Below are 17,567 nucleotides of genomic sequence, written 5' to 3' on the forward strand. Positions count from 1 at the left end.
AACCTTTAAAGATTTTTTATTTTTATTTTTAGAGATTTTAAAACTAAGTTTAGAACTTAAAGATGTAGAACTTTTAAAGCAAAGTCTCCAATGATCCAATAAGGACCTATAGTTTTTTTTATTAGAAGGTAAAATTTTGAATTAAAGAAAGTGAAAATGTTACATGGATCCACAAGTAAGGGGAGAGTCACCCCGAGACGCTAGAGTTTTAGGACTTAGAACTTTAAAGCTTTTAAAGTGGGATTTACAACTTAGGGACCTACAATTTTAAATTTATAAAAAAAGCTCTAGAGCTTAAAAATGTAGAATTTTTAAAGTGGGATGTAGAGCATAAGGATCTAAAGCTTAAGGTGTAGAGTGAAGGGTGCTTTCTTAATTCAATTTTATGTGCCTATGTTTTTTTAAAAAAAGCTTAGAGATGTAGTGATTTTAAAGTGGGATCTAGCCTCAGATCAAAGCCTAAAATGGACGCCTATTTTTTTTTTGTCAAACACTATTTTGCCTATCAAAACAATCTCAAAATTGCTTGTCATTTTTTATATTTATATCTATAAGTTAACGTTATATATGGCAAATTATATAAGTTGATTGCATTACACAAAGCATATAAAAGGGGGCTTAAAAATTGCATGTCATTTTTTTTTTTATAATCATGCCCGGCCGGCCTTGTGATTTTATCACTTGTTTTAATATCACAAATATGTTTCATAAAAAGTTTTGCGTTCTTTTTGATATAATTTTTGTTAAGAAAAAGTTATCGAGCAATATTTTTTGATAGTACCTCCCTTACATTCTGACATTTTCTTGAAACCATATATTGCTGCTACCGGATTCCACCTGTTCAAAGTCTTCACTAGCCTATACAAAGCTCTCATCCATTGTACTCCCTGATTTATGACACTATACAACATGCATTAGCAATGATGGAGGAGAGGGAAAGAGTGTTGGATTTCCTGTGCTATGGGGGTGACGCTGCCTCCCTCAGCGATGTATCAGAGACGATCCGGGCGCCGTTTTTGCCTGCATTGGCGATGCTCTCCTGCGACTCTCCGTCGCTGGCATCGTCGCTGTTGCCCAGCTCTCATTCCCTTGCGTCCTCCGCGCTCGCCTACGCCTCTCTCGACTTCTCTCTCATTTGCCGAGACGCTCTCCACCTCTTGCAAGAACCGCCCTCACCAAAATTCCACCAGGAGCCCGATGAAAGTTTCAGCTTCCTTTCTTCCAGCCATGTAAGTTTCTGCCTTCTCTCGTTTTCACCACACGTATCTTAAGCATAAGCATGTCTTCCTACTTCATTCGATCAAATCATTCGGTCAAATGTGCTAAAAGAGAGTGTGCCTAAGCGTTGAGGAAACTAGCACAAGACTAGCCTCAGAGGAAAAACTAACTGGACTTTGCACTACGATGGAAACAACCTGAGTGAACGTACCCACCTTCTCATTCAAGCATGGCATGATTGATAGCAACACCATTTTTACATTTTCACATGTAGCCACAAGAGGCCGTCTCGTGCAATGTGACCTTACGATGAAGACAATTTTACAAAGGTTTGATGCACACCCGTGTTTGTGACTACTCAATCAATGCATGGTCTACCCGAATTGGGGTGAGAAATGATGGCCATTGTTGTCGCCTAACAAGAATGGTCGGTATCCAGAGACTTAATACTGCTTGTGGAGCAGGAGGAGATATTCTTAGTGGGGATTTTAGTGCCTGCACACAAAGTAGCCAATGGGATATCTTTGAATTTGTTGACTGGGCTTCTCATGTGCTGTAGTAGAGTAGTCCTGATCTTCTACTGTAGTCTCCGTCGATGTCGTGATGCTCCTCGTGTCAAAGGAGACAATGGAAGATGCAATGAAGCCAAGAATTGGCTCGTGATCCGGTGGACACCTCTATTCCCATCTAGAACACCTGCAATGCCACATACATGAACAAGGCACCTGTGGAAAAGAGATCATTCTAACATTCAACAGATTGAAGTGTCTGATTGTGAGAGAAAAGAAATGTCAAATCTTCAAGTAGAAAACACTAGTGTCTAGCCAAAACAGTTCCATGCATTCTGGCATTCAACAGCTTCAAGTGTCTTGATTGTGAGGGAAAAGAAATGTCAAATCTTCAAGTAGAAAACACTAGTGGCTAGCCAAAACAGTTCCATTCCATATCCTACCAAGGATCATTTAGTAAATTTTGGAGCGACTTTAATATTTCTGGACGTCATAGTAAAACATTAATAGACCTAATTTGTTGATCTTTAGTTATAGCATCTCAAATGAATGGTCCAATGTGATTTTTTGGCTGCAGGTATTTATTGTATCTATTTATCAAGTTCTGGGTAGGGCAATTTGCTGAGGGGGGTACTTAAGGCCCCAAGGGAGTATATAAGCAACACCTAGCCCCCATTGTATTATTATCTATTTCATTGCCCAATTGGTTGGTTCAACAGTATCTGCCTCTCTTTCTCTCTCTCGTGCAGTCTCTCTCTTGGCTCTACGCTTCCGCATTGTCGACTTTGACATGGTATCAGAGCCTTGGGGTTCTTTGATCGTGAGAGAAGGAGATTTGGGCGTTAAAAGTGTACGGGCGGTGGTGTCTTCAAGCTAGGCATCATAGCGTTTTGAAACGCTAGTGAGGTGGTAGCATTTGGTGCTTTCAAAAATGCAGGCTACATATGCGTTGATACCAATGTAAGGTGCAGCAGAAGTGAATGTTGAACTTTGCTCAAGATGAGTGCTCCGAATTGTGCTCAAGGTTCCTTTTACTTACGGAAGGGAGAGCCTTCCGTTCCTATAGTGAGAGAGTGCAATGGACACAAACAAAGTGGATAAACATCGTGAATGAAGGTGCTGAGACTGAGAGATAGAGAGAGAAGAATACGACACCAGAATGTTGTCAAAACCCTCCTCCAAGGGCCCCACTCTCTATGGCGAGAGCGGTCTACTATTGATTGCACAAATCTCTACAATGCTTGGACTGGCTGACGATGTCGACGACAATGAGGACGACGACGAGATGGACTGAAATCTGAAAATGTTAATGGCTGGAATCTGCAAACCTTTATGTGCTGAATTTGGACTCTATGTTGGTGACGATGTCGATGGCGACGATGCGACGACGATGCACTAAAAACGCAGATGCTGAAATCTGCGTTTTTCGGGTTGAATCTGCAAACTGCGCTTGATCTGACCGTGCGGCGAGGATCTGCTGCGGAAAGGTGAGATCTGCGAGGTTCGGGACTTGTTCTGCTGTGTCTAAAGGCTGAAAACTGAAAACACTGGTCCTAGGGCTGAATTTGTCGCGATGGAACTGCAAAACGTTGAGAGCTGAACTGCAATCCTAAAATGCTAGGCTGAATTCTACTTCTTGCGGTGGAAATCTACTAACGCTGGGAATCTGCTATCTTCTGTGGTCGCCGGGGCTGATCTGTTGTGCGAAACGCCAGGGCTGGTCTTGAATCCAAAAACGCTAGGTTCTGTTGTCTCTTGCTAAAACGCTAGGCACTGTGGGGGTCTTGCTGAGAAGTTGCCCGATGAGCAAGGTGCTCCTGCTGCCTCTTCTGCCAGAAAGTGCTAGCGCTAGGTTTCTATATATACAAACTTAGTAAATTTGCCCTACCTAGTTCCCAACAAAAGTCACTTAAAAATAATAAATGAAAAATGTCAAAAATAGGAAAAATAGGTTCTGTGCACTGGAAAATGCTCTTGATGGGTTCTGATGGGAATGCTGATGATCATGCTGCGTGCAACCAGAGGATATGCATCTACTCTAAGTGCCTGGACATGCACGGTCTGCGAACAGACTCACAAAAGTGCGAGAACACTTCCTATTCTAGATTGACTTGACTGAATTGAACCCTGGTCATGGTGTAGCTTGTCCACGGACACATAGGGTTGGATGTGTCACGTGACATGGGTACCATCAGGTAAGGGTATTCAAGGGCGACATCTACAAGACTGCCTTCTGCACGGAGCGGGGGCAATGGGAGTATGTTGTTATGCCTTTTGGATTGATAGGTGCCGTGGGTACGTTCAATCGTCTTATGGTAGGTCGTTTTTGTGACATGGTTGACGTATGTGTGTTTATTTTTCTAGATGACATTCTCATTTTTTCTACCTCATGGGATCAACATGAACGGGATGTAGAAAGGGTTTTATCCCGTATAGATGAGTGTCAATTGTACATTGCAGCTAAGAAGTCAGTATTTATTCTAACTGAGGTCACTTATCTGGTGATATGCGTTCTTTTTTAGGTCCATGTCAGATATATAGTTCGCATATAAAGAATTTTGTACGCATTGCCGCACCAATGACCGATGTTTTGAGGGGTGAAAACTCGCCGTCAGCGCATTGTTTTGCCCGACGTAGTTGTTGAGGCTTTTGAAGCTCTCAAGGTTGCGGTGAATGAGGCTCTGTGTCTCATCCTTGCCTCTTGGGACGACCCCTTCGAGGTATGAACGTATGTGAGCAACATCGCTTTAGGAGCTATGCTGCAACAACATGGCCGTCCAATTGCATTTCAAAGTTAAACAATGCTGAAAAGAATTATTCTCTATATGATAAAAAACTTCTCTCTGTCATTCATTCTCTCAAGCATTGGAAGCATTTCTTGTATGGTAGAGTTTACTGTTTGTACTGATCATCATGCCCTCAAATGGCTTCAGTCTATGCCTAGTGCGCATTGGAGAGAGTGACCGCCAAGCACGGTAGCCTTAGTTTTTTGAGCAATTTGGAGGTTTGATTGAGTATGTTCTAGGTAAACCTAACCCTGTTGAAGATGCGTTAAGTCGCAAAGGACAGATCTTGGCTCTTGAGCAGAGTAACAGGGAACGGTTGGAAGGGGCCCCTGCCATTCTTGGAACGTGTTCCCACCTAAGCCAGGTACCCCGAACGGGTACGAATGGCGTTCCGCCTAGATCTGTAATTAGAACTGTAAGGTGCAACGGAAGTGAATGTTGAACTTTGCTCAAGACGAGTGCTCCGAACCGTGCTCAAGGTTCCTTTTACTTACAGAAGGGAGAGCCTTCCGTTCCTTTAGTGAGAGAATGCAAGTGATCACAAACAAGTGAATAAACACTGTGAATGAAGGTGCTGAGATTGAGAGATAGAGAGAGAAGAATACGACACCAGAATGCTGTCAAACCTACTCCGAAGGCCCCACTCTCTATGGCGAGAGTGGTCTACTATTGATTGCACAAATCTCTACAATGCTTTGGACTTGCCGACGATGTCGATGACGATGAGGAAGACGACGAGACGGGCTGAAATGTGAAAATGCTAAGGGCTGAAATCTGCAAATCTTTATCTGCTGAATTTTGACTCTATGTTAGTGACGATGTTGATGGCGACGATGCGACGACGATGCGCTGAAAACGCAGATGCTGAAATCTGTGTTTTCCTGGCCGAATTTAAAAACTACGCTGGATCTGACTGTGCGGCGAGGATCTGCTGCGGGAAGGTGAGATCTGCGAGGTTCGGAACTTACTCTGCAGTGTCTATGTGCTGAAAACTGAAAACGCTGGTGTAGATCTGAGTTTTGTCGCAATGAATCTGCAAAACTCTAAGCTTGCTTGCTAATCCAAAAACGCTAGGGCTGGTTATGTGTTCTGTTGCAAAAACACTAGGGTTTCTGCTGTCTTGCTGCTGCCGGGGCTGATCTGCTCTGCAAAAACGCCAGAGCTGAGTTGATGTAAAAACGTTAGGCTTACAGATGGCTGAAAACGCTAGGGTTGTTGCGAGGGGGGGGACTGGCTGAGAAGGTGCCTGTTGAACGTTGTTCTCCTGGTGCCTCTTCTGTGAGAAAGTGCTAGCGCTAGGTTTCCTTATATACATGCTTGCTCATTTTGCCCTACCTAGTTCCCAACAAAAGTCACTTAAAAGAAATAAGTGAAAATTGGCTAAAATAGGGAAAATAGGTCTATGCACTGTAAAAATGCTCCTGATGGGTTTTAATGGTAATTTGATGGTCATGCTGTGTGCAACCAGAGGATATGCATCTACTCTAAGTGCCTGGACATGCACGATCTGCGAACAAACTCGCAAAAATGCCAAAACACTTCCTAATCTAACTGAACTGAACCCATGTCATGAAGTAGCTTGTCCACGTACACATAGGGTTGGATGTGCACGTGACAAGAACGTTTGTTAGAACGGGACTTTGGAACGCGGAACGGGGATTGGCCGGAACAAAAAATTTGAAATTCAAAATTTTGACCATTTTTTAAAAAATCCAGGCCATTTAGGGGGAAGCGTTTTTGAACATTTGGGGGCGCGTGGGGGGGGGGGGGGGGGGGGGGGGCTATCCTATATAATGGCTCATATCCTCCTTGAAAGCTTATCCCTCCCTCAAGGCTTCAAGCTCTCAACCTCAAGCCTCAAGGCTCGCCGTGACGTCGCTCACATGCTCTAGCCTCTCCCTCAAGCCTCTCTGCATCCCTTGGACGTCAAGGCTTCAAGGCTCAAGCTTGAAGCTTAGAGCTCTCTCCATTCATTCTCCCTCTCTCTTGGGCCTCAAGGCTTTAAGACTCATTGAGGCTCAAGAGTCAAGCCCTCAAGCTTCAAGGCTTCAAGCTCCACTTGGCATTTTTCCTCACTCTAGTCTCTCCCTCTCTTCCTCTTCAAGCTCCACGCGGCAACCTCGGTCCTCTCTCTCTCTCTCTCTCTCTCTCTCTCTCTCTCTCTCGTCATGGCCCAAGCTTCCGCATCAAGTGAACGTGTCCTTGCACGTGAAGAAGAAGAAGGATGACACGTCATGGTGGGACGAAGTGCATTCCCGAGTGGTGGGAAAGGCCGGTGGTGCACGTGCATGGAAGTGCAAACTATGCGGCTTTAAACGGCAATCCGGCATAACTTAAGTACATGCTTACCTCCTTAAGCTAGAAGGACAACAAGTAGCAATATGCAATGCGGTCAACAAGCAATTGTTGAAGGTATTTGAAGCCAAGGATGCCGCCATCAAAGCCAACAAAGAAGAGAAAGAAGCGGCCAAGCCGAAGCGTCCTGCAGTTGACCCCAACGACTTGGTTTTTCCCATTTCTACACCTTCTTCAATCGGTCGGTGGTGATAGTAATGCGGCAATGGCAGAGACGGGGGCGACATCATTTCGATCTGCATTTTCAATGCCTAATACTACTCCGGTCTCCACTCCCAAACCTCATCAACGCACCTTACATGCCACTTGGGATCCAAAAAGGAAGGAGGATGTGGATGCAAGTGTTGCACGCTTTTTCTATCATGATCACATCCCCTTCATAAAGGCTCGGTAAGACTATTATTTTCTCATGATCAATCATCTCGATTCTCATTCTCATCTAAATAGTAAATCCTAATATCTCTTGTGTGCACTACGTAGGTCGGAGTACTTCAAGACAATGTGCACGAGGATTGGAGAGTATGGGGCACGCTATGTGCCACCCTCTTCCGAAGCAGAGAGAGTAGATACAAACGCAAGCTATGGTGAAGAGGGGGCGATTAGCCCCCCATGACTACCATGAGCAGAAGATCCAATGCAATCAGATGTGTGATCTCTGTGAGACGAGATATGGAAGTGCGTATCCCCTTGGCCCTATAAATTGGTGCCCAAGGGGAGGTAGGGCAAGGCCTGATAAAAATCGCCACAACCCAACAGAAAAATGATTTATGGAAATATATGTGGGCGCCTGGACAAAAGTGGACGGCCGGCCCCTAACTCGGGCGGCCGACAGACCAGGTACAACCTAGACTATGGGTGGCCAGTCCAGAGACATACTAAGCCGTACAAGTATGTCCTAGACCTGTGAAGTAGTAGAGTTGTGTAAGTCTCAGCACCGAATGCTGAACAAACCGTATGAAGCCGAAGATGTGAGGCAAATGATGAAGACGTCTGCTGCGATGTCCACTGAAGGACAATACTCCGACGAACTCCGCGAGTGTAGCAGCAGTCTGGGGTGTCCCAACCGCCAAGAACATCTCCATGGTAAAGTGCCATCAGAGTAGTGTAGCGAGCTGCTCTACTCCGCCGATACAGGGTGAAGATATTGCGTGAAGGTCCCGAACCGAGTGTGAAAACAACTCCTTGTCGTGAAAGGAAGTGCCAATAGACCTGCAAGTGTCCTGCCCAATAGGATCTGTGGTGTCTGTAGTCAAACCGTCTGGAGAAAATGAAGAAGCCCAAGAACCGTCATGAGAATGGCCGAAAGCTTGTCAATGCATGAACCTGCAACCCAGTGTGGCCAGGTGGCGAAGCTGTGTAAAACTCCAAGAAGGCCAGATATAGTAATCTGTGCCATAAAACTCCTCCGAATCAAGGAAAGCCAGACTAAACAGTCTACATTGTAGAAGCTATCGTAAGCTGTAGCAGTCACCGAGAGACTGCACGGACCGGGTGTGGTCAGACCAAGCTGTGCGCACCGTAATCATCATATAGAAGTAGGGAAGCCAGATTGAGCAGTCTACGTTGTGAAGATCCTCTAAAAAGAGGAAAGGCCAAACCAATCTGTTTGCGCCGTCTTGCGTGTATCTCTTGCCGCCAATCTTTCGGTGTCAAGCATAATAGAATCCGCACCAACAACGCCACCAAACCACAACTCGGTGTGGCTCTCAATGTGAATGAGCTGGGAGTGGCCTCCTGTCGAGGTCGGGGGATGAGTCTATTGTAAGGTTACCAAGCAACTTTGAAGGTAGCAATCCAAATGATCAGGAGTGTAGAAGAGCAACTGCACTACCATCCAAGCCAAGCTCCAGGTGACTCCGGATGTAGTCGCATAATGATGCCTGATCTCCCGCATCTCGCGGGTAAACTCTTCAAGAGAGTCCAAAGAACCGAAGTCCACTCCAGTCTGTAGATCCAAGCAATGAACCTGTCCAAGAAAAGATCTAAGATTCTGAAGTCCATGTAGATGCTCGTGTAAGCAAGTAATCTGACGTGTCGAGGTCAAGTGGTAAGTGTCTGTCCACCCAAGATGGTGGTGTCTTCTCTTGGAATGCCGGAATCCCGTATGCCATGAGCATGGCCATATCTTGTGTGAACTCCTTTGATGAGTGCATAGGTGTGTCCATAGCAAACCACAAGTCACCACCCCCTCTAAAGTGTGCAACTGCCGAATGATGGCTGGAATGAATGGATCTCCCAAGGATCATACGCCCATAGATGATCAAGCCGATGTCGAAGATACCGTGTACTGCAGCAGTCACTGAGAGACAGCATGGACCACCACCGGATGGTGTCCTGGCAGGAGGTAACTTCATCCTTTGTGAAAAACACAAACCATGTGGCTGCTGTCCACCCAAAAACACAACTGCGAGGTGATGAAAATGCTGCTGTCCAGCGATTTTCAGCGTGCTCGTACGCTCTTGGCAGGGTCCGGAGCGGTGCAGAGGGTGTAGGGAAGGATGGTGAATCCCTGGCACAACCCCCAAGGGGCTGAAAACAGAGAAAAACAGCAAGGTGTGATGGTTGTAAACCTGTAGATCCGAAGAGGATTGGCCCTGGCAAGGCATCACATGCCAAGGCTGTGGGGCAAAGGCAAGATCTAGGGTGTCCTTCGTGCCACAAGCAGTCCCTTCCCTAGTAAACGCAGCTTCTTCCAAAATCGCAGGCCCCCCCCAAAATTGCAGGTGGCTGCCTTGAAAAACGCAGATGAAGTGTTGTTCCAGCTATCATTCGGCGGTTGCACACTCCAGAGGGGGTGATGACTTGTGGTTTGCTCTGGACACACCTATGCACTCATCAAAGGAGTTCACACGAGATATGGCCATGCTCATGGCATATGGGATTCCGACATTCCCAGAGAAGATGCAACTCTCACATGGTATCAGCAGCTTCAGGCTCTGCCTATTCTGAGGTGCTACATCGTATTAGGTTCTTCTCCCAAGGGCTGGATCAGCCAGCGTTTTTGCAACTGGAGCCAAATCTGCCAGCATTTTTTACATCAGCCAGGAAAGCGCAAAAACGGGAGCCATTTCTGTCGCGGAGGACCTCACCTCAACCTGCGTTTTTTGCAAGAAACATCGGATCTGCTGATTTCCCTGCTAGCGCTACACTTCTATGACAGTTTCGTCGCCGGAAATGCCCCTCCTCCATTTGCGTTTTTGACCTTCATCTGCGTTTTTGGGTTTTCAGCCCATTTTCGGCGGTTTTATTGGTCACTTTGTGTCGTTGACACCTTCCACAAGTTGCTGGGCATCTCATCAAGTTCTTGTTTTTTCAACAAACAAAAGATTTTTGGTGCCAACAAGTGCAGCAAAAGTGGACTGCAAATTGACCTGCGTTTTTGCAGTAGGAGGGCAGCGCTCAGCTTCTAAACCCCGGATCTTCCTTGCCGGCGAAGTTCCTCTTCAGATCTATCAGATTTCAGCCATTACCCATTGCTGTTTTCTCTGTTTTCAGCCTATCTAGGGCAGTGACAGTGATTCACCACCCCTCCCTACACCCTCTGCACCGCTCCGGACCATGCCAGGAGCGTACGAGCACGCTGAAAATCGCTGGACAGCAGTGTTTTCAACACCTCGCAATTGCGTTTTTGGGTGGACAGCAGACACATGGCTTGTTTTTTTTTAACAGACGATGAAGTTACCTCCTGCCAGGACACCATCCGATGGTGGTCCATGCAGTCTCTCATTGATTGCTGCAGTACAAGGTATCTTTGACATCGGCTTGATCATCTATGGGCGTACGATCCTTGGGAGATCCATTCATTCCAGCCATGATTCGGTGGTTGCACACTCCAGAGGGGGTGGTGACTTGTGGTTTGCTATGGACACATCTATGCCCTCATCAAAGGAGTTCACACGAGATATGGCCATGCTCATGGCATATGGGATTTCGACATTCCCAGAGAAGACACCACCATCTTGGGTGGACAGACACTTACCACCTCGACACGTCAGATCACTTGCTTACACAAGAGCATCTACATGGACCTAAGGAGAGGATCTTGGATCTCTTCTTGGACAAGTTCATTGCTTGGATCTACAGACTTGAGTGGGACTTCAGTGCTTTGGATTCTCTTGGAGAGTTTACCCGCGAGATGCGGGAGACCAGGCTTTATTATGCGACTACATCCGGAGTCACCTGGAGCTTGGCTTGGATGGTAGTGCAGTTGCTCTTCTACACTCTTGATCATTTGGATTGCTACCTTTAGAGTCGCTTACACTCACCCTCAGTAACCTTACAACAGACTAATCCCCCGACCTGGGTAGTAGGCCACTTGTTATGTCCCGCTCTTAGGAGAGGGGATCTAGCCGAAACGCCGTCAGGATGGGTGTCCGTCCGGACGGACGGAGTGTGAACACGGCCAGTATGGCCGGCCATTATTATAAAAGGGAGGCCAAGGCCTCATTTGCAGTTATTGACCCCCATTGGCAGAGTGCCAGTGGTTAGCCCGTGAGGCTAGGAGTGCGCGAGGTCACCTCGAGGAGGTGAGGCCGGGTGGTATGGGACGCTCGGTCTTACAGGTGCACGCCTACGTCCTCGGACGTTGGCCCTAGCACGGGGGCGTTGCCGGATGGTGGCTATGGTCGGGTGGTTCGTTCGACGCATGTTTGTAGGCGGTCCGTATAGCCGGGAGATCCACTCCCTTCGTTCGTTTCATGGTATCAGAGCCAGCTTGGTTGCACGAAGGATTGTGTGCACACCTACGGGCTGGTTAGAGTCGGAAAATCACTGTTTCGTGCAAGTTTTGATGAAATAACTGTTTAACTGATTATTTTCTTCTCATGAGCTTGTTTGCAGGTGAAGTTTAATGTTGATTTTTGGCAAAATTCAGTAATTTAGCAGGTGGAAGTGCTGAAAATCGGTGGATTTTTATTGCTTTTACTTATTTTGTGATGAAAATCAGGCTTTCACTTATGTATTTGCTGATTTTTATAGTACTCTGTTAACGCTTCTACTGGTTTTTGTATTAAAACCAGACTTTACAAAGGAAAAGAGAGAGAAAGCGTTGGTCTCTGTAAACTCAGAGAGAGAGAGAGAGAGAGAGAGAGAGAGAGAGAGAGAGAGAGAGAGAGAGAGTGCTACCTCTCTCCTTGCTTGGGGGTGACCAGCTGCAGAACGAAGAGACAGGGCTGCGTTAATTTTCCAACGTGGAGGAATTCGTATGCGTTGGCTCCAGGGTGGAGCCTATGGCGTGTGTTGGGTATGGAGGGGCACGCACTCGGTAATTGCTTCTCCTTTTGCGCTTTTGCAGGCCCTCGATTTTTCTTGCACTACCTCTTCTCTTTGCGTTGAGGTTTATTTTGACACTATTCCTTCATTAAGTGAGTTGTGCTAGAGAGACGAGATAGCGACAATATTCCATTAAAGGTGGACTATTGTTCATAAATGAAAAAGTCTGCGTGCCGGAAATCGATGAGGTTCGACAAAGGATTTTGTCCGAATGCCACGATGTTCCTAGCACTGGGCACCCAAGCATCCAGAGAACTTTGGCTTTGGTCAAGCGATATTTCTGTTGGCCAAGAATGCGCTCTTACATAGAGAGCTATGTGAAGAGTTGCGCTCAGTGTCAGGTCAATAAGGCAGAGCGCCTGCTACATCCATTGGAAATCCCAGATGCCAAGTGGCAGAGTATTTCCATGGACTTCATCGTTGGTTTGCCAAATACTAGTCGGGGCAATGACGCTATTTGGGTTGTGGTCGATAGACTCACAAAAATGGCGAAGTTTATACCAACGAAGACGACAGTAAAAAGCCATGAGTTGGCGGTTTTATTTGTCGATCAGCTTTATAAGCTGTATGGTCTACCAAAGGATATCGTCAGTGATCGAGATACTAAGTTCACTGGCCGATTTTGGCGAGATGTGTTTGCTCATCTTCAGACGAAGTTGAGTATGTCGTCTTCTGACCATCCCGAGCTCGACGGACAAACTGAAAGGATGAATCAGACATTAGAGGACATGTTGAGAGCCTATGTCTCTCACAGGCAGTCTGATTGGGAGAGGTATCTACCACAGTTAGAGTTTGCCTATAATAGTAGCAAGCATTCTGCTATTGGATTTAGCCCATTCATGTTGATGTATGGATTCGAGCCTAAATCTCCAATTGCTATTGGCTTAGAAAAAGTCAAGGAACGCTAACCTCATGATTTCCCGTATGACATGCAAGAAATGCTCGAATTGGCTAATGATAGTATAAGAACGGCTCGTGATCGAATCACTACTTATGCTAATCAAAAGAGATCTCCAAGGACTCTAGATGTGGGACAATGGGTCTATCTGAAGATACCCAAGGATTCCAAGACTATGCGAACACGAAAGCATTATAAGCTTTCAGCTAGATATTGTGGTCCGTTCTGGATCACAAAGAAAATTGGCCAAGTTGCCTATGAACTGGCTCTTCCTTCGGATGTTAGTGTACATCCAGTGTTTCATGTCAGCTGCCTTAAAGTAAAATTGGGCGAAGCCGACGTTGTTGTGCCCATCGAGGAAAATGTATGGCAAGATATGCAAACTGAGTGTATTCCTCGAGAATCAGAGGCAGTTTTAGATCATCGTACCCGTCATTCGCGCCAAAAGGCTTATGACGAGTACTTAATCAAATGGAAGGGTCAATTTGAAAGATTTGCTACTTGGGAACCAGTTAGAGCTGTGAAAGCTCAATATCCCCACTTCATTGATGAGGACATCAATGGTTCTTAAGGGGGGAAGTATGTTATGTCCCGCCCTTAGGAGAGAGGGGATCTAGCCCAGACGCCGTTGGGATGGGCGTCCAGTGTCCGGGTAGACGTAGTGTGAACACAGCCAGTGTGGCCGACCATTATTATAAAAGGGAGGCCAAGGCCTCATTTGCAGTTATCGACCCCCACTGGCAGAGTGCCAGTAGTTAGCCCGCAAGACTAGGAGTGCGCTAGGTCACCTTGAGGAGGTGAGGCCAGGTGGTATGGGACGCTCGGTCTTATAGGTGCACGCCTATGTCCTCGGACGCTCAGCACGGGGGAGCTGTCGGATGGTGGCTATGGTCGGGTGGTTCGTCCGACGCGTGTCTGTAGACGGTCCGTGTAGCCGGGAGATCCACTCCCTTCGTTCGTTTCACCACTCCCAGCTCATTCACATTGAGAGCCACACCGAGATGCGGTTTGGTGGCGTTGTCGCCTCGATTCTGTTTTGGTTGACACTGGAGGATTAAAGGCAGGAGATACAAGCAAGACTGCGCAAACAGATTGCTCTGGCCTTTCCTCTTCTGAGAGGTTCTTCATAGTGCAGACTGCTTAGTTTGGCTTCCCTATTTCTACAAGATGATTACGGTGCAGACAGCTTGGTGTGACCACACCTCTTCTCAGAGGCCCTTCACAACGCAGACTATTGAGTCTGGCTTTCCCCTCATCTTGGATTACCCTACCTACTGACAGGACACCATCCAGTGGTGGTCCGTGTGATCTACCGGTGACTGCTGCAGCTTACGGTAGTTTCTACAGTGCAGACTGTTTAGTCTGGATTTCCTTGATTTGGAGGAGTTTATGGCGCAGATTACTACATCTGGCCTTCCTGGAGTTTTATACAGCTTAGCCACCTGGCCACACTGGGTTGCAGGTTCATGAATTGAGAGGCTTCTGGTCATTCTCATGACGGTTCTTGGGCTTCTCCATTTTCTCCAGACGGTTTGACTACAGACACCACAGATCCTATTGGGCAGGACACTTGCAGGCCTATTGGCACTTCCTTTCACGACAAGGAGTTGTTTTCACACTCGGTTCAGGACCTTCATGCAGTATCTTCACCCTGTATCGACGGAGTAGAGCAGCTCGCTACACTTCTCGTGACGGCACTTTACCATGGAGATCTCTTGGCGGCTGGGACACCCCAGACTGCTGCTACACTCGCGGAGTTCGTCGAAGTATTGTCCTTCAGTGGACATTGCAGCAGACGTCTTCATCATTTGCCTCACATCTTCAACTTCATACGGTTTGTTCAGCATCTGGTGCTGAGAGGGGGTGTTAAGACTTACACCACTCTGCTGCTTCACAGGTCTAGGGCATACTTGTACGGCTAGTATGTCTCTGGGTTGGCCACCCATAGTCTAGGTTGTACCTGGTCCAACCGCCCGAGTTTGGGGCCGGCCACCCACTTTTGTTCGGGCGCCCACATATATTTCCATATATCATTTTTCTGTTGGGTCGTGGGGATTTTTATCACGCCTTGCCCTACCTCCCATTTGGGCACCTATTTATAGGGCCAGGGAGGTACCCACTTCCACATCTCTCATCTCACAAAGATCACACATTTGATTGTATTGGGTCTTCTGCTCATGGTAGTCATGGGGGGCTGATCGCCCCCTCTTTACCATCTCTAGCGTTTCTCTCTCTCTCTCTCTCTCTCTCTCTCTCTCTCTCTCTCTCGCGCACAGAGAGAGAGAGAGAGAGAGAGAGAGAGAGAGAGAGAGAGAGAGAGAGAGAGAGAGAGAGAGAGAGAGAGAGAGAGGAGATACATCTTCGTTCCCAACTCCTGTGTCGGCTGTATCCATGTGCTCTTGGTATCTAGCTGAATCAGATCCTGGCGTATGAGTCTGGTGATCTCTGTCTGTGTGAGAGATAGGAAGGGTGCACCGAGGGAGTATTGAAACAGAGGCAATCTATCCATGCTGAAACCATGTGACTGAAACCATGCTGTCATTTGTTCATACCAACATGCTGTATCTCCTTGTAGTGCTAGTTGTCGAGATGACTCCAGGGCAAGCCGAGCATATCTCTCCCTGCAGAGATCCCATAAACTGTTGATAAAGGATATTGATCTAGTCAATGCCTCAACCACCGGGGGGGGGGGCTAGCTCGGCTCGGATAATCTCATGCGGCACTGAGGCCTTAGCCCGAATCATCTGAGCGATCATAGAGACTAGAGGCCTCTCCATACATCTCCATCCATCTGTCTTGCCAGATCTCCCATGATGGTCTACTGAGGGTCCCCATACCTGAACTCCGTAGAGCATAGCTGAGGTCACTAGAGTGTCAAAAAGCCATAGCTTTGTTCACGGTTCCTGAAACTGAACCTGCGAACACATCCTCTCCAGTCCTGCCAAGGTTGCATATGCTCTCGTCAGTCTAGTCTCTGACGCTCTACTCAATGAAAACACTGGTCGACGGAAAACTACCCCAAGATAGGTATATGCATCTGTGTACTCCACAGTCTCCTGGCCATACGTAAATGTGGGTGCTGACCTCCTGACCCACTGTGGTGTGGTGTTGAACACCATAACCTTGGTTTTCCCAAGGTTGACAGACAATCCACTGTTCTGAGCAAATGTATTCAAAGCATCGAAATGACGCTGCACCCCCTCTGGAGAGTCAGAAATCAACACATTATCATCAGCATATAGTAACAACGCAATCCATGTCCCTGCTAGCTGAGCCCCTCAGTCTCCCTGACGCTTTACATAGTCTGAAAACACATCCACATACATCCCAAAAAGAGTCGGAGATAGGGGGACATCCCTGCTTCACTCCAATAGTGGAGCGGACCATGTCAGCCATTCCCTCAGTAGTGCATACCTGCCCCATCACTATCCTGTATAAAGCCAGAATACCCCATATCAGCTATAGGCACACCCATGTCCTGTAGTCTGCGTATAAGTCTGGCTCTCGGCACTGTGTCAAAGGCTTTGCGGAAATCCACAAAGCTACAGTAGATCCTCTTGCCATGGTGTCTACCCTCCTCAATAATAGCTTTGAGTGTCAGAATCTGGTCAAGAATGGAGAAACCTCTCCTGAATCCTGCTTGCCGTGGTGCTCGTATGCCCTCTCGCTCTGCCCATCTACTCGGTTCCTGCTCAAGAACGGATGCATACAGCCTAGCCAATGTGTGACCAACCATGATGGTGCGATAAATCCCGGGAATCATGGGATCTCTTGACTTGAAAATAGGCACAATTGTAGACATACTCCAAGTCTCAGGAAAGCCTTCATACATGGCTCGATTAAACATCATAGCAAGAAGCTCTGCAAGCATGTCTCTGGCATGGATGAAGTGCTCCGCTACCAAACCATTATGATGATGTGCTCTCCTTGTCTTCATCTTGTCAATGGCTTTCCTTACCCTCTCGGCAGTAAAGAAAGTACTTGTCTCCGGGCATGTCTGTATTGGGTGCGGCAGAGGTGGTTGCCCTGATGCTGTGTAGAGGGATGTGGCATATTCCCCCCACGTCTCTGTGGAGGTGACCGCTGGTGGTGGTGATTGCTCGTGGAATAGCCTCCATGCTTTGCCTGAGTCCTGACTTATAAATAACTGATACAGATCCCGCTCTAGCTGAGATAGATAAGCCCTTTTCTTTCGTCGCACTAGGCGGCGAAAGATAATCCGTGACTGTCTATGTGTGGTAATACCCATGTACGCATGGATCGGGAGGGTCGGGAAGGGGCGTCTATCCAGGAACTGTATACAAAGATGATGCGTACTGGCCCCAGGCCTCTATAGAGGTAGTGGCAGGGGGGGGAGAGTACTCATGAAAAAGCCGCCATGCCTCACGTGAGAGAGAGAGAGAGAGAGAGAGAGAGAGAGAGAGAGAGAGAGAGAGAGAGAGAGAGAGAGAGAGAGAGAGAGAGAGAGAGAGAGAGAGAGAGAGAGAGAGCTGACCGAATGAATAAGGTCTTCTTCACTGCGCATAAAGA

At 47.2% G+C, this 17,567-nt stretch overlaps 1 protein-coding gene across 2 annotated transcripts in view; it reads left to right on the forward strand.

Annotated features, from left to right (window-relative positions):
- Positions 1-833: 833 nt before the first annotated feature.
- The window catches only part of LOC147451509 (uncharacterized), a 141,811-nt gene continuing 125,077 nt past the window's right edge, over positions 834-17,567 (forward strand). The window contains exon 1 of one of the 2 annotated variants that reach the window (XM_086520399.1): positions 834-1,229. In XM_086520399.1, the coding sequence (XP_086376525.1) occupies positions 921-1,229 (309 nt within the window). In that variant the 5' untranslated portion in view covers positions 834-920. The remainder of the gene's footprint in view (positions 1,230-17,567) is intronic. The other variant, XM_086520400.1, reaches the window with a different exon arrangement.

The sequence above is a fragment of the Adiantum capillus-veneris genome, chromosome 9 (genome assembly GCF_014529385.1).
Source record: "Adiantum capillus-veneris isolate H3 chromosome 9, ASM1452938v2, whole genome shotgun sequence".
NCBI classification, from domain to species: Eukaryota; Viridiplantae; Streptophyta; class Polypodiopsida; order Polypodiales; family Pteridaceae; genus Adiantum; species Adiantum capillus-veneris.